Genomic DNA, 24656 nt, shown 5'->3' with positions numbered 1-24656 from the left:
AGGTATTGGGCCTACGGAAACTATTCCCTCAGATGGGTCTGGAGCCGCTGAGCAGGCATCGGCTTCTAAGGGTGTTTTCAGACCTTCACAGCTTACTATCAAGTCTTCTTCTGCAGCCAAGACAGAGTTTAAAACACCATTAAAGAAAAAGAAACAAGTATAGCATTCTCCTGGACAGTCATCCATGCCAAAGAAACAAATGCTTAAAATGGCCGAGGACCTAATTACTTTGATCAGGGATTCCCATCCCCCTCCTGATAAAAGGCCTAGGCAAGACACTGACTATGACGCCTCTGACCAGGTTTCTATTTCTTCTGATTCCTCTTCAGACCAGGGATATTCTCTTCCTCCCTTTGAGGACGATTATGCTGAAGAATCTATCCCTTCAGCCTCTCCTCCTGAGGATTATTCTTTTGGGGAAACCCTGCATACCATGAGGGAGCATTTCCAGTGGGAGAGCCAGGATTATTCAGAATCCAAGAAAAGGCTCAGAGACTTTCTTTTACTGCTTCAGCACAGGCCCCTTGCTATCCCCCCTGTACTAGATCTTGTTGATGATGTTTTTTCTGAATCCAGTTTGTCTCCTGATTCTTTACCCCCTGCACCGGTCAAGCCAGATAGGTACCACAGGGTCCCAGACTCTCATAAATTTCTTTATAAAAACCCTGCTGCTGACCCAGAAACAATTTCTTAGGGTCCCAAACGGGTCAAGGCTTCCACTGCAAAAAATCCTGTTCCTTCTGATAGGGATTCTAGAGGACTGGCTAGATGGGGGAAAACAGTTTACACTTCTGCTACTTTAGCTGTAAGGGCTTTAAACTGCCAGATGTTAAGTTGTCTATCTCGCCTTCATTCTTGCTGGATGGGTTCGGAGCCGACCTCGGCTCCGACTCGGCCACTCTAAAAGCTCGAGAGTTGGTTCCACCGGCTCGAGGCTCCCCTTATATCCCACAATGCTGTGCGTGAGTTACCTCTGATCTCGTTTGCCGCTACAGCGATCGAGGTGTGTTTTCTACCGGCTCCAGGTTAGTGAAAGTTAGACTAGTTTAAATTCTTTAGACTTAAGCTAGCTTAGTGTATTTTTCTTTCCCCTTAGTGTAATGGATATTATCCCTTCTACCTTTTATCCAGCCCCCTTTTTTTCTAAAGAACTTATAGTTCTTTCCCTAAGGCCTTCGGGCCCTTCCTTCCCTATCCTTAGGGTATGTGTTTGATTAGGGAGTTTTAACTTAACTTACCTTTAGTTTAAATAATTCCCTTTGAACCCCTATCAGTGTAATCTGTGTGTGTGTGTTTTCTGTGTGTGATTACACTTCGGTTCCTTGAGTATGTCCAAGGATACAAAGGTCTCAGGCTTCAAGAAGTGTGACTCGTGCTGTCAGAAAATGTCTCTGACAGACGGTCACACTTCTTGTGTGTATTGCCTGGGACCTTTACACCTGCAGGACTCTTGTGCTGTATGCCATGGCTTCAGCCCTAGAGTCCTGCAGGAGAAAAATAAACTCATTTTGAGGGGTTTGATTAAGCCTGAAGGTTCCCTTTCTGTGTCATCGGGGAAACCTTCTAAGGCTTCCAAGACCTCGGCTCCAGCTTCAGAGTCGAGGCCTAAGGCTTCGAAGCCTACTGATTCATCGGCTCCGGCTGGAGCCGATGAGTCTTTGACTGCAGTATCTGTGCCGGAGCCGAGGCATTAGAGATTCCTGGGTCGGCTCCGATCAGACCATCGGAGCCGACATCTAGAAAGAGATCGAGGTCACCATCCCTTGGCTCCGTTCATTCGGCTCCAGCGTCTCCCCTGCTGTCTGAACGGAGCCACAGATCTCACTCCTCCAGGTCATCGAGGCTCTCAGATCACGACCTCCAGAGGGTAGTGAGTAGACTTTTGAAGTCCGAGGCACTGGCCCAAATGCTCCAGAGTCCGACTCATCAGTCGATGCCTCAACTTGTTCCAATAAATATTCCTCCTCCGACTCCTTTGAGCTCAGAGCCGGGGCGTCTCGGGACCGAGACTGTGGTAGCGTCGGAGCCGATACAATTGTCTTCGGCTCCGTTGTCGGCTCCGATTTCTTCTTTTGAAGAATCTCTGTGTCGGGCTTCCCTCGTTGGCTCCGAGGGGGTGAGTGGCATCGGACCCTTGTCCGACCCCCCTCTCCCTCTCGGTGCTTCGGCGCTGGTGAGTTCGGCTCCGACATCGGCCTCGGAGCCATCTCTGTCGGTGCCGAGGGAGGTTCTCAGCTTCTCGGAGCGGGGACCTCTGGCTCTGCCGGACGGGGGTGCGTTCGAGGTCATGCGGAGTGTGTTGGAACCTTGTTCGACTCCACAGTCGGCTCCGTCCGCCCCTCCCTCTTCGGTGCCTTTGGTTATGTCGACTCACTCCCTCATCCCAGACCGCAGAGAGACAGCTCCTCAAGAATCCCCTGTGGGGATCTCATCCTCTTCCGAGGCCTCCCCTGAATTGGCAGGGGAGCCCCCTAGGAAGAGAAAGTGTAAGAGGAAGCACATAGACTCACCTGAGTCTGTCACCTCTGACACAGATTTAGAGGATTCTGAGGGTTCCCCACGTTCCCCTTCTGAAGATGTCTCTTTCGCAGACATTCTAGAGATCCTGAAACAGAGGGGAAATTGGCCAGCCCTTAACCCTTCGGAGGATGAATCTGTGTATCTTGAGGCATTTGGCTCTCGCCCTTCCACCTCCTGGGTGTCTCCCCCCTTTGATCCCCTCATGCAGGTGGTTGCAAAGAAGGCCTGGACGGCTCCTGATTCAGTGGACCCTACCCCAGGAGACCTTCCAAATTTATAACAGCACCAACTGACAAGCAATTTCTCACAAAAGGTGTTTCTGTGGATGCTATGGTGGTAGCTGCTGCCACCAAGAAGGAACTAGCTGATCCTTCAGTGCCTGTTCATCCCCTAACAAAGAATCTAGGTCCATGGACAGATGGAAGCGGATGTTCTCGTCAGCGACCTTTGCTATGCGTTAAGCTGAACTACCTATGCCATTTTACTCGCCTTCAAAGAGACTTGATCAAAGCGAGTGACATGTTGAAGGATCCTACGGCTGGGTTTTCAAGACAAGATGAACACTCAGCTGGCTACCCTGAACTCCATAGCTAACTCCTCCATGCGCCTCCTTTCTTATGCGGCTGATGGAGCGAGCAGGGCCGCAGGGGCAGGTGTGGCCTTACGCAGGCGTGCCTGGATGCGGCTATGCAACTTTGTGGACCCCTTTAAAACGTCATTCACTAATTCCCCGTTTGATGGATCATCTCTTTTTGGTCCTCAAGTGAAAGAAACCTTGACTAGGTGCGAGACAGATGGCAAGACTCTTTCTGCCGCGGAGTCCGTTTTCTACTCCTTCTAGGCCTTACCCCAAAGGCCAGAAAAGTGGGAAAATGTGGTTCCATAAACAATCTCAAGGGACTTAGCCTGACGACAGAGTCGGTTCCCGCCAGAGGCAGGGGAACAACAATGGTAGACGCCGCCCTAGAGGCAGGGGGTCTGCAGAACCAGGGCAATCGAGAAGCCTTCTCTGATAAGCCCTTTCAGCATCCCTGAGGTGTTGCCCGACTGCCCACCTTCGGAGGCAGTCGGGAAGATTGTCACTGTACCCAGAAGCCTGGCTATCCCTGACTCAAGACAAATGGGTACAGTCCATCATTTCGAAGGCTATTCCATTCCCTTCGTCGCATTCCAAACCAATCAAAAATCCCTTCCAGATGTTCCACCGCTCAAAGGGATCTTGCAGCTTTGGAAATTTCAAAGCTGCTTGCAAAAGAGCAATTCAGCCAGTTCCAGCAGACCAGCAAGGATCCGGAATCTACTCCAGGTTCTTTTTAGTTCCAAAGAAAACAGGGGACTGGAGACCAATTTTGGATCTCAGTATCTTGAACAAGTCAGTCAAGAAAACAAGATTTCGGATGGTTACGCTGCAGTCCATCCTTCCCCTATTGGGAAAGGGAAACTGGATGTGCTCTATAGACCTTCAGGATGCGTACTATCACATAAAAATGAACAGACGCTCCAGAAGATTCCTCCGCTTCAGGCTGGGAACCAGTCATTTTCAATTCAGGGCCCTGCCCTTTGGTCTCACCACTGCCCCCCGGGATTTACCAAATGCATGGCAGTGGTAGCTTCTCACCTGAGACGTCAAGGATTCCAGGTGTTTCCATATTTGGACAACTGGCTCCTCACAGCTCCCACCAAGCATCTTCTTCTAATGGCCAGGGACTACACCTTTCGCATTTGTCAAAATTTAGGCATTTCAATAAATTGCGAAAAGTCTGTTTTGTCGCCTTGACGTACTATTACCTTCATAGGCGCAAATCTAGACACAGTCAACATGTCTGCGAGACTAACAGATCAGGGAATAACAGACATACACAAACTGGTCTCGCTCCTCTTCAGCAGCAACAGAATCAAAGCCAGATTAGTTCTGAAAGTGTTGGGGATTATGGCGGCTGCCATACCTCTGCTTCCATTAGCCAGATTCCACATGAGAATCCTTCAATGGATGCTCTTCACGCAATGGTCATACCAGCAACTTCCGATGTCCCACACCATTTTGATTACACAAACATGCAGGAATCATCTTCTGTGGTGGATGTCTTTCCCTCAGCTCTTATTGGGAAGACCCTTTGTCCCTTCCCCTCCGGTTGCTACTCTGACAACGGACGCCTCCCTGATCGGGTGGGGGGGGGCATTATCAGGGCAGAACTGTCCAGGGCACATGGCAACCAGACGAATGCCACTTGCACATAAATGTTCTAGAGATGAGAGCAGTGCTTTTAGCGTTGCAAGCCCTTCAAGACTCTCTTCCCTTGGGAACGATAGCAATCCAGACGGACAATATGTCCGTAGTATGGTATATCAACAAACAAGGCGGAACCAGGTCCTACCCCCTGTGTCGAGAAGCACTCAGACTGTGGCAATGGGCGATTTCTTCTCAGCGGTTTCTGATAGCAACGCACATCCCGGGAAGTCCAATCAAATCGCGGACAAGTTGAGCAGAGCTATCCTCATGCCTCACGAGTGGTCTCTGAAAGACTCTGTTGTGAGAGAAATTTTTCTCAAGTGGGGTCAGCCTTGCTGCGACCTTTTGCTACTCCCCAAAACAGCAAGTGCAGAGATTATTTCACCCTATTCCCTTTACCAGGCCAGCCCAGCAGAGACGCTCTAGTCCAAGTTTGGCCCCGGGACTTCTGTATGCATTTCCTCCCTTCCCACTAATCTCTCAAGTGATACAGAAAGCTATCGCTCAGAAGGCCTCGTTGATCCTCATTGCTCCTTACTGGCCTCGACAGGTTTGGTTCCCTTTCTACATCATTTTCTGTTGAGCGACCTTGGCATCTGGACCTAGTTCCAGATCTTTTGATCCATCAGTCGGGTCAGTTTCATCGCTCCCTTCCCTCTCTGAACCTCACTGCTTGGTTCCTCCAATTCCAACCTTAGCCAGGCTTCCTCAAATATCTCACTCTGTCCGAGATATTTTGATAGCTTCCCATAAATCTTCCACTCGAAAGATTTATTTGAGTAAGTGGAAACGTTTACTATTGGGCTCAAGGAAGGGACATAGATCCTTTCACTGCTTCCATCCAAATGGTCCTTGATTTTCTAGCTGAACTCTTCCATGCAGGTTCATCTCCTTCTACTCTTAAAGTTCAATTGGCAGCTATTTCTAACTTTCATGTGGGCATTTCAGAGTCTGCCATAATGTCCCACAAGCTTTGCAAAGCCTTTTGAAGGGAGTTTTTCTACTCAGACCTCCTATAAGAAATCCTCCTCCTCCTTGGGACCTAAATTTAGTTCTTAGTTCTTTGATTCTTTCCCCTTCGAACCTGCAGCCTCCTGTTCTTTAAAATTGCTATCATGGAAGACACTCTTTCTGGTAGCTATTACTTCAGCTAGAAGAGTTTCAGAACTTCATGCACTCAGCTGTCGACCTCCTTATCTGTTGTTCCATAAGGACAGGGTATCTTTACTGAACCAACCCGTCTTTTTACCTAAGATAGCCTCGTCTAACCTAAATCAAAGCATTGACCTCCCTGTGTTTTTCCAGAATATTCTAACAGGTCTGAACAAAATTGCATTGGCTAGATGTTCATCGTCAGTTAAGGTACTATTTGGATAGAACCAAACAATTCAGAAAATCTGACCAGCTGTTTGTCTCTTATGCAGAAGGCAGAAAGGGACTTTCAGTTTCAAAGGTATCATTATCTAGATGGCTAACATCTCTGATTTCCCTTGTTTATGAAATTAGACACCAAAAGCTGCCTAACAAACCTAAAGCCCATTCTACCAGAGCTTTGGCTACTTCTATAGCCTTCCAAGACAGACTGCCTATTGACACCATTTGTGCAGCGGCTACTTGGGCTACTCCTCACACTTTCATTTCTCATTATAAGTTGGATTTAGCTTCTAGGCATAGAGCTAACTTTGGTTCCACTGTTCTCAAGAGTCTGTTCCGTTAGGCCACCCGGGACAAGGTGCTAGGACGCGGTCCCATCCAGCAAGAATGAAGGCGAGATAGACAACTTAACATATAGAAGTTATGTTCTTACCATAATGTTCCATGTTAGTTGTCTTCTTCTCGCCTTCTTCTAAGGCCCCACCCTCCTTCCCCTGGCCTGGACAGACCTAGAGGAGTTTTGATTGTGACCTCTCTTTCTACCACCTCTTTACTTTAGGTATATGCTGCTGTGCATATTTTCCTGGATCAGGATGTAGGTCACCCTTCTCTTCTCCCTGGTTTATAGAGGTGGACTTTGTTTATAGTTATTCTGTTACTATTATAAGCTGGGCCTAGCTTACAAACGAGATCTGAGGTAACTCACGCCTAGCATTGTGGGATATAAGGGGAGCCTCGAGCCGGTGGAACCAACTCTCGAGCTTTTAGAGTGGCGAGTCGGGCCGAGGTCGGCTCGAACCCATCCAGCAAGAAGAAGGCGAGAAGAAGACAACTAACATGGAACGTTATGGTAAGAACATAACTTCTATTTCCACATGCTTAAATATCAACAATACCTAATGTCTTTGCTAAAACAGAAAATGCTTCCAAGCTCAGAATGTCCTGACAATAAGGAAATAAAGGATTTATTGCATGCAGCTGAACAAGTGGGAAAGCATACCCTGCAATGTGGTTTTGATTCATTAGAGGCTTCTTGCAGAGCCGCAGTTACAGGCTCTGTCATTCGAAGGCATGCTTGGTTAAATGAACAAAGTTTACCTGATCATGTTAAAGCAAAATTATTGGATGCTCCATTACAGCATGATACTTTGTTTGGTGTTAAGGCAGAAGAGGTGTTAACGAAAATGGAGGATAAAGCAAAATCAATGCAGACAGTAAAGGATTTCTTACAGGTTCAGCCACCTAGATTTAGCAGGAACTGGCCTTCTAAAAATTGGTCAATTCCAGTGTCAGGCCACAAAGAGGCAGATACAGATGCCCAAGAGGCAGATCTCAGCCCCAAGGCTCATATAGACCTAAACAATGGGGTGCTTCAGCCCCCAAAGGCGGAGAAGACAAATCACAACCTTATAGGAAACAGTCCCAATGACTTCCCTCTACAAAAGCCAAGCCACTTACCTTTTGACAGCTAGCACTTTTCTCACAAAATTGGCTCATGATCACCCAGGACAAATGGGTACTGAATATTGTTTCTCAGGGTTACAGGTTCCACTTTCACACCCTACCAAGGTCAAAAGGTATGCCAGACCTGCCACAAAACCAATGGGCAGAGGCACAAAAACAAATTTCTGCTCTCATGGACATGAGAGCTATTCAGAAAGTACCACAGCAAGAACAGGGGCAAGGATTTTACTCAAGACTTTTCTTGGTACACAGAAAGGACAAAGCCTGGAGACCAATACTGGACCTGTCAATTCTAAATACTTTCCTGGATGTTCCAAAATTCAAAATGTTGACACTGCAGCAACTTCTACCCATGCTAGGCAAGAAGGCTTGGCTAGTTACTTTGGACCTCAAAGAGGCATACCTGCATGTCCCAATCAGACAATCTTGCAGAAGATACCTCAGATTCATAGCTGGCTCAATGCATTACCAATTCTCGGCACTGCCCTTTGGCTTATCTACTGCGCCCAGGGTGTTCACAAAATGCCTGGCACCAGTAATTGCATTTTGCAGACAAAAAGGAATTCAAATATATCCCTACGTGGACGACTGTTTTATTCAAGCAGAGAGCAGGGACATTCTACTAAAGCATCTGGAGTTTGTAAAATAATTACTAATTTGCCTAGGGTACACAGTAAACGAAAAGAAATCAAAACTAGTGCCCTCTCAAGAGATAATATTTCTGGGTGCAAGCTTAAATACAACTGCCCAGATGGCTTATCTCACGCCAGACAAGCAAAGGCAACTGACTCATTACTTTCAAATGATGGCAACAAAGACCCAGCTACCTGCAAGAAAAATTTTGCAGGCTTTGGGCTTCATGGCGTCTTGCATCCTGCTAATTCCATATGCAAGACTGCATATGAGGAAGCTACAATGGTACCTAAAAAGTGTTTGGACTCAACATTGCCACAGCCTGGAAACAATAATAACTCTTATTCCCTGCCTGCAACAGGAGTTTCGATAGTGGGCACTGGCCTGTCACCACAACAAGGGACAGCCTTTCACTTTACCCACAGCCAGGTGGACACTAACAAAAGATGTATTGGATTATGTCTGGGGGGGGCACACATGGCAGGAAAATGTATTCAGGGCACGTGGCCCACGCACCAAATGCATCTTCACATCAGTCAAAAAAAGATGTTAGCTGTACAGAATGCCCTGACAGCCTTCAAGGACCTACTACATCCAGGACAACTATTACTAAAGATGGACAATAGTACAGTTATGTGGTACGTAAACAAGCAAGGGGGCACACATTCCTACCCCCTCTGCAGGCAAGCCATGACTTTGTGGAACACAGCACTGACCTTTCAAGTACATCTGCAGGCACAATTCCTGCCAGGAAAGAAAAATATTCTGGCAGACGAACTAAGCAGAAACCTCATGGACCCTCACGAGTGGAAACTAAATCCCCAGGTCTTCAGCATGATAACAAGGAAATGGGGATGCCCAGACATAGTTCTCTTTGCCTCCCCTCACAACTACCAACTACAGAGATTCTGCACAAGGACTTAGCACTCACAAGCATGGAAAGTGGATGCGCTATCTTTCAGCTGGAAAACCCTAACAGTTTATGCCTTTCCACCACTGCCTCTTCTTCCCAAAGTGCTCCTAAAAGTCAGACAAGAGAAGCCAAAAATGATTTTGATTGCCCCAGACTGGCCGCGCCAGCACTAGTACCCAATCCTAAAGAACTTGTCTCAAGGCCCATTCTGGACTTTACCTCTAATGCCTCATCTTCTGACTCAACAAAACAATCAGATCCTGCACAGCCAACTCAGAACCTTAAATCTGGCTGCATGGCGGATAAAATAGCCACTCAGAACACACCTCTCTCTAAAGCTGTTATGGATGTCATTTTGGAAGGCAGGAGGCCCAGCACCAGGAAATCTTACGCAGAAAGATGGAAGAGATTCTGTGCTTGGAACCAGGCACAAGGACTTGAACCACTTGTTCCAAATATTCCTCAGATTTTACCATACCTAACTGAGATGCTGGACAAAGGCCTATCCTTCTCATCAATTAAGATCCATGCCTCTGCCATTTCAACTCATTACAATACGGAACCTCCTATTTTCTCTCATCCACTGCTAAGACAGTACTTCAGAGGGGCAAAAAGCATAAGACCCCCAAGGAGAGCACCGATACCTACATGGGACCTCAACTTTGTCTTAGAAAAGCTCATACTACCTCCTTTTGAGCCAGCCAATACAGCTGAAATAAAATTCTTATCATGGAAAACTGCTCTGCTTCTAGCAATAACTTCAGCAAGAAGAGTCTCTGAGTTACAGGCATTAATGGCAGTGGAACCTTTTATCATTTTTCATCCGGACAGGGTTTCTCTAAGGACAAACCCAACATTTATGCCAAAGGTAGTATCCAGTGTGGCTCTTAACCAAACCATTCATTTGACAACATTTTATCCAAATCCCCAGAATAAAGGGGAGAGACTTCTGCACTCTTTGGACATACACAGGCAGCTACGCTTCTACTTGGACAAAACAAAAGCTTTCAGAGAAACTGAGCAACTGTTTGTGGCATATGCTGCAGGATCACAAGGAAAGGCTATCTGAAAGCAGACTATTTCAAAATGGATAGACACTGTATTCGTTTCTGCTATGCACAGCATGGCAAGTCAGTGCCTAAGAATATTAGGCCACATTCTACCAGGGCAGCAGCCACTTCAGCAGCCTTTCTCAGAGGAGTACCAACCAAGGAAATTTTGGAGGCTGCAACTTGGGAGTTCAGTGCACACCTTTACCAAGCATTACCACTTACCTCTTTACTCTAACTCCAGAGCAGGCTTTGCCACTGCAGTTCTGCAGGGCCTCATAGCCACTCCTAATCCTATTTAGACCCAGCCGCCCTACCTCAGCTTTGGGATTCAACCTAAGTGTAATGACTGCAACAGTGAAACACGATGAACATAGTACAGTTGTGTACCTACCATAAATGTAGATGTTCAAGTGTATTCACTGTTGCAGTCCTGGTTACCCTCCCACCAGCCCCCTTTCTTCTTTTGGCTATACCTCTACTCTCACTTACTATGCTCAAAAGCTTTTGGGTGTATTTGCTTTTTTGTTGGAGGTATATCCTTGTATTATAGATTTAATTGCTTCCCATTAGGGGGCACCTGACATCTGGGGCAAGAAAAACTGATGTAATGGCGTCGGCTGCATGTTTTATACCCCTGACGTCATGGAAGAAGGGAAAGCAACCGACGCAGGACCCAAGACTTTGTTAATCAGTCCGACTGAGGGCTACTGCAAAGCAGATAACCCAAATGTAATGACTGCAACAGTGAATACACTCGAACATCTACATTTATGGTAAGTACACACAACTGTACTTTACCATCCCTCAATAAACAAGTGTTGGATGTCATTTTGGAGGCATGGAGGCCTAGTACTAGAAAATCATATGCTGAAAAATGGAAAAGATTCTGTGCCTGGAACCAAACTCAAGGGATGGGCACAGCAGCGCCCAATTTACTTCAGATTCTTCAATACTTAACTGAGATGCTTCACAAGGGCCTTTCTTTTTCCTCCATCAAAATTCATGCCTCAGCCATTTCAGCTCATTACAACACAGAACCACCCCTCTTATGTCATCCACTGCTCAAGCAGTTCCTCAGAGGGGCCAAAAACATAAGACCACCCAGGAGAGCCCAACTCCGGCCTGGGACCTTAACTTTGTATTGGAATAACTCACTCTTCCTCCTTTTGAGCCAGCTGCAAGTGCAGAGTTAAAATTCCTTTCTTGGAAAACAACCTTCCTTTTAGCAGTCACTTCAGCAAGAAGGGTATCTGATTTATAGGTCCTTATGGCAGTGGAGCCTTTCATCATCTTTCATGCGGACATGGTGTCCCTCAGGACCAATCCCTCCTTCATGCCCAAGGTTGTATTCAGTGTGGCTCTTAATCGGTCCATTCATTTGCCAACCTTCTTTTCTATTCCACAGAACAAAGTGGAAAGGATACTGCACTCCTTAGATGTGCACAGACAGCTTAGATTTTACTTGGACAGGACTAAACCTCAAAGGAAAACTGCTGGTGGCATTTGCTGCAGGGGCAGAGGGGAAGGCTATTTCAAAGCAAACCATTTCTAAATGGATAGGCCATTGCATTCATTTCTGCTATAAGCACCATGAAAAACCTATCCCACAGGGGATCAGACCACATTCATCCAGGGCTGCATCTATCTCTACAGCCTTTCTCAGAGGTGTTTCTACCAGGGACATCCTAGAAGCTGCTACCTGGAGTTCTGTACATACTTTCACCAAGCATTACCATTTGCCAATTTTCTCTAAATCCAGAGCTGGCTTTGCTGCTGCAGTCTTGCAGGGCATTATAGTTGGTCCTAATGCTATCTAAATTCCTCCTCCCATCCTTAGCTTTGGGAATCTACCGAAATGTGATGACTGCACTGTGTACACTTATCATAAATGTAGATGTTCGAGTGTATTCACTGTTGCAGTCCTGGTTACCCTCCCTCCATCCCCCTGACGTCTTTTGGCTATACCTCTATTCTCCTTTACTATGCTTAAAAGCTTTTAGGTGTATTTGCTTTTTTGTTGGAGGTATAACCTTACATATATATATTTAATTGCTTCCCCTTAAGGGGGCACCAGACATCTGGGGCAAGAAAAACTGATGTAATGGCGTCGGCTGCATGATTTATACCCCTGACTAGCTGATGTCATGGAAGATGAGACAGCAACCGACGCAGGACCCAAGACTTTGATAATCAGGCAGACTGAGGGCTACTGCAAGCAGATAACCCAAATGTGATGACTGCAACAGTGAATACACTTGAACATCTACATTTATGGTAAGTGTACGCAACTGTACTTTCTGTGATCAAAGGCCACTGCACTAGAGTTGTTTCAGCTTCTTGTAGACATTTGCACTGTAGCCACCTTGTCTTTGGTGCACATCTTCACCAGACATTGTTTTGACCCCTATTCCAAGAGAGTTGGCATCCTTTGGTATTCCAAACTTCAGGGTCCCACCTTCTGTACCTTTGTTCTTGCACCTTCCTCTGGTTTCTTCTAAACTGGTGTATTGCTGCTTAATAATCATTATGGTTATTGACCCACCAAAGAAATGCCCCTGATAAGATCTAAGAGATACTTTCTTGCGTCATCATTTGATATATGAGAAGGACCTTCCTTAATAGATGTCAGATACACTCCACCATAGCCCTTAACCCTGCCTTGGCTGCTCTACTGAAGGTGCGATTGTTTGATTTGCAGAAAGTGTACTCACTGGTAGTCGCAGATGAACTAATGGACTTGGTGCACTTATGTGGTCAGATTTTCCTGCCTCTTTAGCACTGAGGAATAAAGGCTGACTGCAACTCAGAATCTTCCACATCTCCTTTGCTGTACTGTACTGTATAACATACCTCCCAACTATATAGTCTGCTAATAAATTCAACTTTCATTGTCATTCTTTCTTCATCTGAATAATTCTTGACTTTTCTGGCCATCACTGCAGTTCTTGTATGATTATTTTTGTTTGTAAAATGTCGGGGATAGAGCAGAGTTCCAGGAGCTGGAAAAGACAGCCAGCGAGAGGGAGAATTAGCTGCTGATAACATCTCATCCATTCTGTAAGTAATTAGGCATTCCATTCCACACTGCTGGCAACTGCTAGCAGATGCTAGGTTGATTTCATCAGGTACATCATCAAGATTGAACAGTGTGCTTGAAACTGTCTAGCAGTGGTTTGTGCTGTAGTCTAGGATCATCATGTTTTCACTCCTTCATCTATGGCCTGACACTGTTGTCCTTAACTCTGCTGTGGGAAAAGTGTTTTGCTTAAGAAAAATATCCCATAGCAAAGAATTTAAAATGATGTTCTTCATTAAGTCAGTGTTACAGTATTTCTTACTTTTGGGACTTTTCCACTAAGTGTCCCATCTTTCCAGACAGCCTTCAAGAGCTCCTGGTCAATCTGCCTGGCACAGCATATGCTCACCTCAGAGCATGTCCTAGCATGCTGGGGTAATTAGGTGCATGCTTGCTCCATTCCCAGAAATTTCTTGCAACAGATTGATCGTGTATCCAGACATCTGTCAGTATTAATGTTGTATGTAGTCCTTTGCATCCATTATATCCAGCTCAGAGCTTGGACAAAACCAAACCATCACCCTGACCATCTTTAGGAAGTAGGCATTCATTCCTGGGCTTCAGTACGGGAGGGGGGTATTAGTTTTAATGGTTTGGCGTGGAAAAGGAGAGGGTACCCTTAAGGATGCGTCATATGGTCAGAGGGCCAGTGAGCAGAAGAGAAAACAGACTGGGAATAAAAATCTTCCATTTAAAGTCACCATACCTATGGTCTACAGTGTGAGTTCTTAGGACAAGTAAATGATTAACTATAAAAGTCATTAAACCATTAAGAAGAAACCCCTCATAAAGAGTTTGAAATGCCAAGAAGTAATCTGTTTAAGGTAAGTAGTTTACACAAAAATGTTCCCTACAGTGGTTCAGCAGCTACGTGTCAGACTGATAAGTCTGTCAAATGGCAGTGTGCCCATTCAGATTTTCTGTCAGGGGTTCCCAACGATCTTTTCTGAGTCCTTTAACAACTTCAGTACTGCATGCAAACATGTCCCCATAATCCAGTATGCCATTGACTATCCTCATATATTCTGTCAAAATTCCTTCCCATCTTCAATGTGTAGCCTATCTTTTCTAGCCATTGAATCCTGGTTTAAAATCCAGAGAAAATATTTATTCCTATTCCTTCCTAAAACATACGACCTGAACAGGACTGCTTTCACTGTTTCTCCTTAAATAACACAAAAATGGAAATTGTCCCGTACATAAAATATATTTGGGGTCATTGTGGATGACAACTTTAAATTCAGCTTGCACGTACATCAGACCATTAAAAAGACGTATCAGAAACTGGAGAGACTTCATAGATTCAGATACCCCCTCACAGACAGCTCCAAAAAAAAAAAAAAATTGGCATCTACCTTTCTCTTATCATCCCTCCTATAGGGCCTGCCAGTCTTGACAATTCAAGTGGCCACACTTAAATCTAAACTGGAACAATGCTACAGTAAAGTGACAAGGTTTACAACAAATCTGCCTTATAGATCACAGCACTGTATTACCTTAAAACAACTAAAGTGGCTTGAATTTCTTCATTACCTCAACTACTGTCAGCTAATCATGTCCCATAATGTAAGTCACAGTCCACAAAATTGGCCGACTCTAACAGTAATCATTCAGCATTATGCACAATAAAGACAGTTTCATTCATATAGCAAACTTATCAATATTCTCAAGTCAAACAGCTCAGCAGGACTAGATGCCTTATACTTTGCTTATGTCACTAAAATATGGAACTCTCAATCCTGCTGTCACTGAGGTTAATTTAATAACCCATTGACTTCAAAACAGAATCTTAAGACATACCGATCGGATTGCTTGCTTTGCTCTTGTTAAACCCGTGGGTAAACTCTCACAAGTTAAATGTAATTTCTGACTGACAGCTGTTTAAACTGGCATAAATGTTTTCAACTCTTATGATTCAAGTACCACTGATCTATCTCCAGTACCCCTGTATGAAGCCACTTTTACTCACTAATTTAACAGCTTTTGTTCCTCATTGTCTTTCTTAACACTCTTGCTTAATCTAAAATCCGTCCCCTTACCCTGTCGCTCATCTCCTATGTCTTAACACCCGCACTTCTCTCTCTCTCTCTCTCTCTCTCTGACACTCCGGTTCTCCTCAGTTCAACTCTAGCACTAGCAGGAAATAGCATATATCTAATACTATTTGTTCCACCACCACTTTCTCATGTAAGTACAGTATGTAATCCCTACTAAATCTTACACTTCTCTCCTGTGCTGTACTGTACAACAAACCTCCCCAACTACATGTCATACAGTCTACTAATAAATTAAACTTTCATTCTTAATCTTTCTTCATCTGAACAATTCTTGACTTTTCTGTCCATCACTGTAATTTTTGTATGATTATTTTTTATTTGTAAAATATCTGGTGTCTTGAATCCTATTCAATTTTTTTAACTGTGCATTTAATGTCATTCTATTTGGATTCATGATAGAGTTGTAGTTTGTGTGGATCTTTTCTCCCTGGTCCTCTGAAAAGGGGGGCTTCTGTCCAGTTGGACTTTCTTGGTAAACATATGGTAATAAATAAAGACTATTTAGCCAAAGTTGGAGTAAACTTTGTGTAGCAGATTGACTCCAGCATCAGTATTCCATGCAAGGCTAGTGACATAGCCATCAAAGTACTTTGAAACTTGAAAGGCAGTAACCTGTTTTTGACCCTGTTTGGTTTTAAAAACTAAATGGCTTTCATTCATAGCCCAGTAGTACCTTGGGTTTAAAAGCTGTAACTGTAGATTAGGTTGCTGCAGCTTTTCATAAAGTACCAGAGAATAGTTTATGCAAATTGTGGTACAGTAGGTGCAGTTTCTTAAATGCTGAATTTGTCTTGCATTCCTAACTGCTGCTTGGTTCTTTTGAAGTAGATTGTTATGCATTTTTTTTCCTAGATGGATGGTGGAGTAGAGTGCCTTGTAGAAATTCGTAGCATAGTTTCGGAATCGGATGTTTCTTCATTTGAAATCCAGCACAGTGGGTTTGTAAAGCAACTCTTGCTTTACTTGACATCCAGAAATGATAAAGACCTCGTCAGCAGGGATGTCCGATTAAGGCGATTTCTTCATGTTTTTTTTGGGTGTCCTGTAAGTATTTCACTTGATCTAAAAAAAATTTGGGGAAGGTGTCCTGCTAGTGTACAAGGTATATATTTGCATGTTTAATAAGTTTAAAACCTGTTATGTTTTTTTTTTTTTTCCAAAGGAGCAACATGGCGCAAAACATGCTTGCACAGTTGTAGTCTTTGACAAATAACTTCTGGTTGTAAGCTATTGTATTTATTCTGACATTGCATTTTTTCAGTTATAGCCTTTACAGGTAAGAGATTCTGCATGCTGTATGCTGCCAAGATGCATCACTGTTTAAGGTTTGTTGGATAGTGTTTTGCTATGCTTGGGATACTTGCTATATAAATTATCAGGGACTGAATAGTGTGATGGTTCAGAATACATTCATTTACCAGAAGGGGATGCTATGAATTTTGCATACCAAGTAGTTGACTAAAATTCTAGTCACTGAGGAAGGTCTTCAACATGTTCTTTCCTGCTGCTAAAAAGCAGATGCTGTATTATCTCTGATGTCCAAGTGCAAATGTGATTGTACTGCTTTGGTTTGGTTTTCCCAGGCTGTTGCCTGTATCAGTATTTGGGGCACAAGTCCAAAAACTGCAGTGATTTTAATTTATTCACACTTAATGTTTTATTTTGTGTATTTTTCATTTGATACCCTTGGGTTCTTATGTCTTCATTATATTGTTTGGAACTGGTCTCTTTAACCAGTTAATTGCAGGTGACATTGCTTATAGATGACCCCTGCCTGATCTGTAAGGCAAAACCAGTCCACCCACCCAGTTAACAATGTTTGTTTGATCTAGTGATGTTTGAAACTCTGTGCCAGGAATGTACCACTAGGAGAGCTAACACCAAATCAGGGAACAACAACGGGCGAACTTCAGAAATCTCAGGCTTCCACCACACCTTCCTACTGACTGCTGATTGGCAAGAGACAAGGAGGGAAATCAGCAGTCAGAGTAAAGATTTATTCAGTACCTTTCTTGCCATCCCACAAAGAAGTGGCTGTGAGGCTTTACAGGAGCAGCAATCAACCTCAGCCTTTGTTACTGAAGATAAGTCTCTACTGGGGAGTGTTTACAGATTTGTTAACCTTATAAGAGCAAATAGTGATTTAGTTTTAAGCTTTAAGATGTATTTCCCATGTAGGGAACCAGTCATTTTTTATAAATATCAGACGTTTCCTGTCTGGGACAGCTGTTTGTTAGCACCTAGCTAATTAATGTTTTGGTGGGATTTTTTTGAAGGCCAGGAACATACACATTAATTCAAAGGACTACTTCAATGGTAATAGTAGAGGGGGTGGTCTGTTTGGTCAATTGTGAGGCCTGCTGTAGTTTTTACATTGGAAAGACAGAAAGGACTATCAGAAAGCTGGTATACGAGCACCTGTATGATGTTTCCCATGTGAAGGACACCAATGCTTTATGTAGATTTTGTAAAGTTTGCCCTGAAAGTAAATTTGTATTTTTTTATACTTGAACAGGTGGTAAAGGACCCTAGGGGTGAACACTGGGAAGCTAAACTGGACTACAAAGTGTTGATCTGGCAACTGAAATTGGTTGCTGGAAAGCTACCTAGACTTAATGAAACAATAAGTGTTAACAGTGTACTTAAGATGAGGGCTGCCAAGCTATGACCAAACTTAATTTGTGAAACTTGCCTATGTTGTTGCATTAATTTTCTTATTCTCAGAAACATTTTAATGTAAAATGTTTTATTTTAAGGACTTGAATTAATTTTGGTTTGTTTTAAAAGTTTCAAAAGTTAAAGATCTGTTTTTAGGCAACTATTGAAATTACTGTTTTTTTTTATTTGTATAATATAAGTTGGCTATTGGGGTATGTGTTAACAAGGGGGGAATGTTGATTGGTTGCTTTGCGTATAAATTTGTTGTGTAATCAGCGACTATTGTTCTGATAAGTTTGGGAGATTACCCAGACGAAAGTGCTTAACATTGTAATTGTTTTTTGCCATTGGCTTTGTGAATTAAAACCAGTTTGTTTTTTTCTGCCTGTGATACTTTTGTGGTTCTTGATCCGTGAGGGGTTTCCCTGTTCTGACCAGCAGCTCATTCTCCTACCCGTCATTCAGTGTTGGAGCCCTTGGTTCCGTTGGTCTCCAATGCCAGAATTTCAAAGCCAATTGAGATGCCTCAAGTCTCCTCTGACTGTTTCCTCAGTGAGCTCGACCCTACTGTTCCGAGTGCGTCTCTGAACCGTACCTTTGAGGTTGGCTGCGTGTGGTTGACGTCAACTCTGAAGTTTTCAGAGCGCTCTCTCCCCCTCAGGGAGTCGGCCCTCGACAGCTCATTCCCCAACTCCTCCTCCTTCAGAGTGTGAGGTTCAGGCCCCTCAGGAGGTGTCTCCTTCAGTGGCTCCAGCCCCGAGGGCAACTGCTTCTGGAGAGTCGGAGCCCTTTTGCTTTCAAGGTGGTGGAGAGGGTTCTCTCCCACCCTGGGAGAGCCTCAGAACCCCCCCCCCACTTTTCTGGTCTGGTGCCTGAGGCCTCAAGTCTGCTCTGCAGACAGATGGGTCTAGAAAGCTTCCACAATCTCTACTGCAGATCCCAGAGAGTCTTCTGACACCTCCCCGGAGCGTCCCATCGAGGAGGTCCCCCAGAAGGGGGTTGTGTAAGAGAAGGTGCTTGGATTCTCCCTTGGAATCCCTTGCCACTTACACCGATTTTTGAGGAATTCGAAGGCTCCCCCAGGTCACCACACAACAAAGTTTCCTTTGGAGACATTCTAGAAATCCTGTGCCAGAGGGATGGCTGGTCTGCCCAAAACCCTTCCTTGTAGGAATCGGTTCTGTGGGAGGCTTTCGGGTCTGGCCCATCTAACACCTGGGTGTGTCACCCTGCCTGACCCCCTTATTGAGCTAGTATCAATTAGGGCATGGAAGGAGCCTGGTATAGTAGAGCTGATCCCCAAGTGGGTGGGCAAGATTTCGAGTACCCCTTCGGACAATACTTTTTGGACTGAGTGTTCTGGTTGATGCTGTGGTTGTCGCTGCAACTAACAAGGAGCTCGCACAAGAGAGCTCTTCTGTCCACCCTCCCAACAGAGAATTGCAAGCATTACACAGATTTGGGAAAAGAGTTTATGTCCCTTCCAAGTTTACCTTGAGGCCATTGAGCTACTTTTCACATTTTACAAGGCTACAAAGGGATCTGGAGAAGGAACTTTCTAGCTCGTCCCCTGGGTCCTTGTCTGCAGAGGAACAGAAGACCTTTTTCTCCAGACTGATCACTCTCCAATCACTGGCAGATGTGTCCATGAAGTTGATATCTCACACCATAGAGGCTACCTCAAGGCGGCCGGTTCTAGCATTGGCATAAGGCACCATGCCTGGATGAGTCTGTGTGACGTCGCAGAGCCCTTCCAACAGTCCTTTGTCAAAGCCCCATTTGACAGCTCCACCTTGTTTGGGCCTACAGTTCATGACCCACACTCCCGCAGCGAAAAGGATGGAAAGACCCTGTCTGCCATCGGGATAATTTTTTCTACCCCACAAAAGTCCTTTTCTAGGAACCAGTGTTGGAGTAAAAAGATGTGGTTTGGTAAGTCAGGGGGTCCCTTTCAGGTTGTGCAGGAAGATTTTTCCCCCAGGGGCAGAGGAAGGAACAACCAGAATGGAAAACACTGCTCACATGGCCAAGGGGGGGTCCACAGAACCAAGGCTTATGAGAAACCTTGTCAGACTGAGCCTTCAGCATTCCTGAATGGTTGCCCGGCTTATGTCCTCTGGGGGCAGTTGGAGTGGTGCTTCTCCTTGCACCTAGCAGCCTGCAAGGCCATCACAAATGATCACTAGGTGCTAAGGATTGTATCCATAGGATACTACATTCTCTTTTTAGAAATTCCCAAAAATAGAAATTGCCTCCCTGATGTTCTACCCAGTCAGAGGGAGGATGTGGCCTTAGAAATAGAGAAACTATTAAGCAAGAGAGTCATCTAAAAGGTCCCCCCGATCAAGTCGGAACGGGAGTTTACTCCAGGTTTTTAGTGTTCCAAATAACAGGGGACCTACAGCCGATTCTGGATTTGACCATCTTGAACAAGTTGGTGAAACACACGAAGTTCAAGGTGGTCACAATTCAGTCCATCTTACCTCCTCTGAAGATGAACGATTGGATGTGCTCTGTGGATCTGAAGGACGTGTACTACCACACAAAGATGGACAGATGCTCCAGGTAATGTCTGCTTTTCAGATTAGGAGCCAGTCACTACCAATTCAGATCACTCCTGTTTGGCCTCACCACAGCCTGCAGGGTATTCACCAAACGTTCGGCAGTGGTGGCAACTCACCTCAAACTACAAGGTTTCCAGATTTTTCCTTATCTGTTCGATTGGCTTCTGACTGCGTCAGCTGAGCACCTACTGATTCAGGCCAGGGATTAACTTTTATATCTGGCCCCTCTTCCAGAAATCACAATCGGTATTCAGCAGTCTCTGCTACAACCAGTTCACATTATAGACTTTATTGGAGCGTGTGTGGACACAAGGGTATCTCAAGCCTTTCTAAGTATGGAGAGAATTAAGAATCTGAGACTTCTGGTCAGACAGATTCTGAGCATCCCAACACCTCTGGTCAGCTTGATTCTCAGACTGTTGTGCTTTATGGCTGCTACTGTAACAACTATGTCTAATTTGTACCTACACATGCGGATCCTGCAGTGGATTTTAGCATCCAGTGGGGTCTCTTCATAGGAATCCCTTGAATTTCCCCATCAAACTCTCCCGAGTATGCAATGATTCACTGCTTTGGTGGCTTCACTCCGCCGACATTTTTTAAGGATGGACATTCATCCTTCCTCCCCAAAACACCATGGTGACCATGGATGCCTCCCAGATGGGGGCACTTTTTGGGTTGGACGGTTCTAGGCACATGGACACCTAGGAGACCAACTTGCATATCAGTGTGCTGAAGGTGAGGGCGGTTCTACTAGTGTTGCTAGATCTTCACAGCCTACTACCTGTCGCGACTATTGCTATGCAGACAATATGTCTGTGGTGTGCTACATCAACAAACAGGGGAACTAGGTCCTACCCCGTATGTCAGGAAGCAGTGAGGGTGTGGCAGTGGGAAATCTCTACCAACAGCTTTCTGATAGCAATGCACATTCTGGGAGAGTCCAGCATATTAGCAGACAGGCTTAGCCAAGTGTTACTCATGCCTCACGAATGGTCTTTGAATCTGTCCGTTTCAAAACTGATCTTCCAGAATTGGGGTCAACCTTGCTGCAGTCTGTTTGCATCCCCTCTCAACAACAAATGCAGCAGGTATTTTCCCTTGATTCCTTCTCAGGAACAGTCAACCAGAGGCGCTGTAGTCTATGCTTGGCCTCCTGGTCTTCTCTACGCCCTCCTCTGCCATTAATTCCCAGGTTTTTACAGAAGGCTCTCAGGTTGAAGAGCAAAGTAATCCTCATTGCTCTTTTCCGGCCACAACAAACCTGGTTCACCTTTCTTTGGTTTGGTTTCATCATTTGGTATGTCCACTGTTGAGGTTAAAGCTGATTCCAGTCCTTCATTCCCATCCGTCAGGACATCCCCAGCCTAACCTTCACGGTTTAAAGCCAACCGCATGGCTTCTCCAATTCCAGTGATAGCAAGATATCCCAGGCTTTCTTCCCCTGTCCAATGGATTCCGATGTCATCCCTTAGGTCTTCAACTTGTAGAATTTATAAAAGTAGATGAAAAAGGTTTTCCATTTGGGCACAGCAGAAGCAGGTAGACCCTTTTACGGTTCCTGTTGTGATCGTTTTGGATTTTTTGGCTTCCCTCTTCCATGATGGCACTAGCTATTCTACCATCAAGGTCCAGGTATTAGTGGTTTCCAGTTTTCATTTAGGCTTGGACTCTTCCCCCTGGCATCTTCAAAACTTTGTAAAACCTTCCTTAGAGGTACTTGTTTGCTTCATCCACCAATCAAAGACCCTACCCCTTCGTGGGACCGGATTGTGGTTCTGCAAGCATTGGTTCATCCTCCTCTTGAGCCAGCGGCTACAGTTGACTTAAAACTTCTGTTGTGGAAGACCGTTTTTCTAGAGGCTGTCACCTCTGCAAAAAGTGTGTCCAGATTTCAAGCTGTTTCCTCTAAATTCCCATACTTATTTTTTTATTACGACATTGTAACTCTACATATGAATCCGGCCTTTTTGGCCAAGGTAGCCAGGGAGGGGAACATTAATCGGTCTCTTACTCTTCCATCTTTTTCCCTAATTATCAGAATAAAGGGGAGTACATTCTTCATCTGCTGGATGTACACAGGCAGTTAAGTTTCTACTTGGTCAGAACCAAATCCTTTCTCTAAGGAAAAAAGAGAGGAAAATCCATTACAAAGGTTACTCTGTCTCGATTGTTGAAAGACTGTATTTCCTTTGTACATTTTGTCAGAAATATTCCATTGCCAGGTCCTTTTAAAGCTCATTCTACAAGGTCTTTGGTGACTTCTCAAGCCTTCTGGTCCAGGGTTTCCGTTGAAGATATTTGTGCTGCAGCTACCTGATCAAGTCCTCATACGTTTGTCTCGCCTTATAAGTTGAATATTATATCCAGAAGCAGGTTGCCTTTGGCTCTGCCATACTCCGGAATATCCTTCCATAAGAGCCGCCCGGGGTTTTTCAGTAGCTGGGGTCTCTGTCCCACAGGTTAATGGAAATGAAGATGACAGCATCAGATAAAGAAATTATGTCTTACCATAACATTCTGTCTGTGTTGTCCATCTTCATTTTCATTAATCATCCTTCCCCCTTCCAGTATTTGGAAGACCTCTGTTCCTTCGGGTTGAGCTCCTGATTTTTTCTCTCAGGGTCTTGGATGATTGCTATTTTTATAGGATAAAATATTTTTGGTTTCTGTATTTGGGGCAAACTCAATCTGAGGTAGTGTGGCGGCGTAGGGCATTATGGGTAGAGGGGAGGAGCTCAAGTCTGGAATCTGAAGCTTGGAGAGTGGTCAGTTGGTTCCAAGGGTTGGAATAGACCCCACAGGTTAATGAAAATGAAGATGGACAACACAGATGGAATGTTATACTATGAAATAACTTATTTTTCCCACAAAGGCAGATAGACTTTATAGAGTTCCTGAAACTAACAAATATTTATTCTCTCATCTTGTCTGATGCAGCTTCAATTTCTACATCTTTACTAGTTTCTACAGATCTTTGTTGTTTTAGCAAAGAAGACAAGATATTGAACACATTTTTTAAGGGATTACTTTCTTTCACTTTGGTGTACAGAATTATTAACTATCATGCACAAAACGTGTACTTCTGTTTTGTGCAGATAATTTAAGAGAATTATCTGCGTCATTTCCTTCAGAAGGTAGTTCCTGTCTAAATCTCATTTTTTTTTCTTTTTAAAACATAATTTGAAAAGTGCATATGATTGTGCAGATATTGCTACGATGTTTTTTTTTTAAACAGTCATCTTTTTTGAGTCCTCACTTATAAGCAATCATACATATATATATATATATATATATATATATATATATATATATATATATATAAATGAAAACAAACCATATTTGGCATATTTTCACTTGCAAACATTGTACATCACTTATCCGTACAGTCATTGTTAGTCAAACATTACATTGCTTATTCAATTCCTGCCTTTCCTTAAACCTCATTCCTCCTCTAAGACATTATTCTGCATGTGTTGTTCCCACAGATGTCCTTCCATTTCAGTGTTGCAGTATTTATTATATTAGGGATGGCCTGATGTCTGGCCATTATACCACAGCCTTTAGTTTGCTTTAAGGTTATGCTGTACGTCACACGTATGCTCCTCGTGTAATGTAGGGCATAAGGGTGATGTCCAGACGTACCATTCTCAGAACGTCTTTGCCACCAGTCCAAATGCCAGCTCTTGATAATCTGTCTGAACAGCCATTCTGTTGCTGGTTCACCAAACCTTTGTAGATAAGTGCCCCATTGGGGTTCTTTTTACTTATATTTCTTTTATTGTTGCATGTGGGGTTTCATGTCATCCAAGAAGGGTAAATGCCAGTGTGGGAGAACAATTTCCCATAAAGACTGCCACGAACATTGTCTGTTTTGCCTTTGTGCCTCGCATGACTATGCGTTCCATCTGTCAGGCCTTTATACCTAAAACTCTTTGTAGTAAACTATCTTCTTTGGCATTTTCTCTTGAAAGCCAGGGTGTTAAGCTTCTTGCAAGAGATGTGATGGAGGGACTTTTGCTCCGTGGGACAACTGTCAGTGAAGAAGGCGGCCAAGAAGTCTAGGCTGGCATCTTCAGCTGTTCAGATGTTTCTCCCAAGGTGAGTGAATGCCC

At 44.3% G+C, this 24656-nt stretch overlaps 1 protein-coding gene across 2 annotated transcripts in view; it reads left to right on the top strand.

Moving 5' to 3' along the window:
• The window catches only part of TRIP12 (thyroid hormone receptor interactor 12), a 3849287-nt gene that overhangs the window by 2440167 nt on the left and 1384464 nt on the right, over window positions 1-24656 (top strand). For both annotated transcript variants that reach the window (XM_044071052.1, XM_044071053.1), the window contains one exon: window positions 16172-16363. In XM_044071052.1, the coding sequence (XP_043926987.1) occupies window positions 16172-16363 (192 nt within the window). The remainder of the gene's footprint in view (window positions 1-16171; window positions 16364-24656) is intronic.

Source organism: Protopterus annectens, chromosome 5.part0 (assembly GCF_019279795.1).
Source record: "Protopterus annectens isolate FY-2018-M chromosome 5.part0, PAN1.0, whole genome shotgun sequence".
NCBI classification, from domain to species: domain Eukaryota; kingdom Metazoa; phylum Chordata; order Ceratodontiformes; family Protopteridae; genus Protopterus; species Protopterus annectens.
This window is presented reverse-complemented; position numbering and strand designations above follow the sequence as displayed.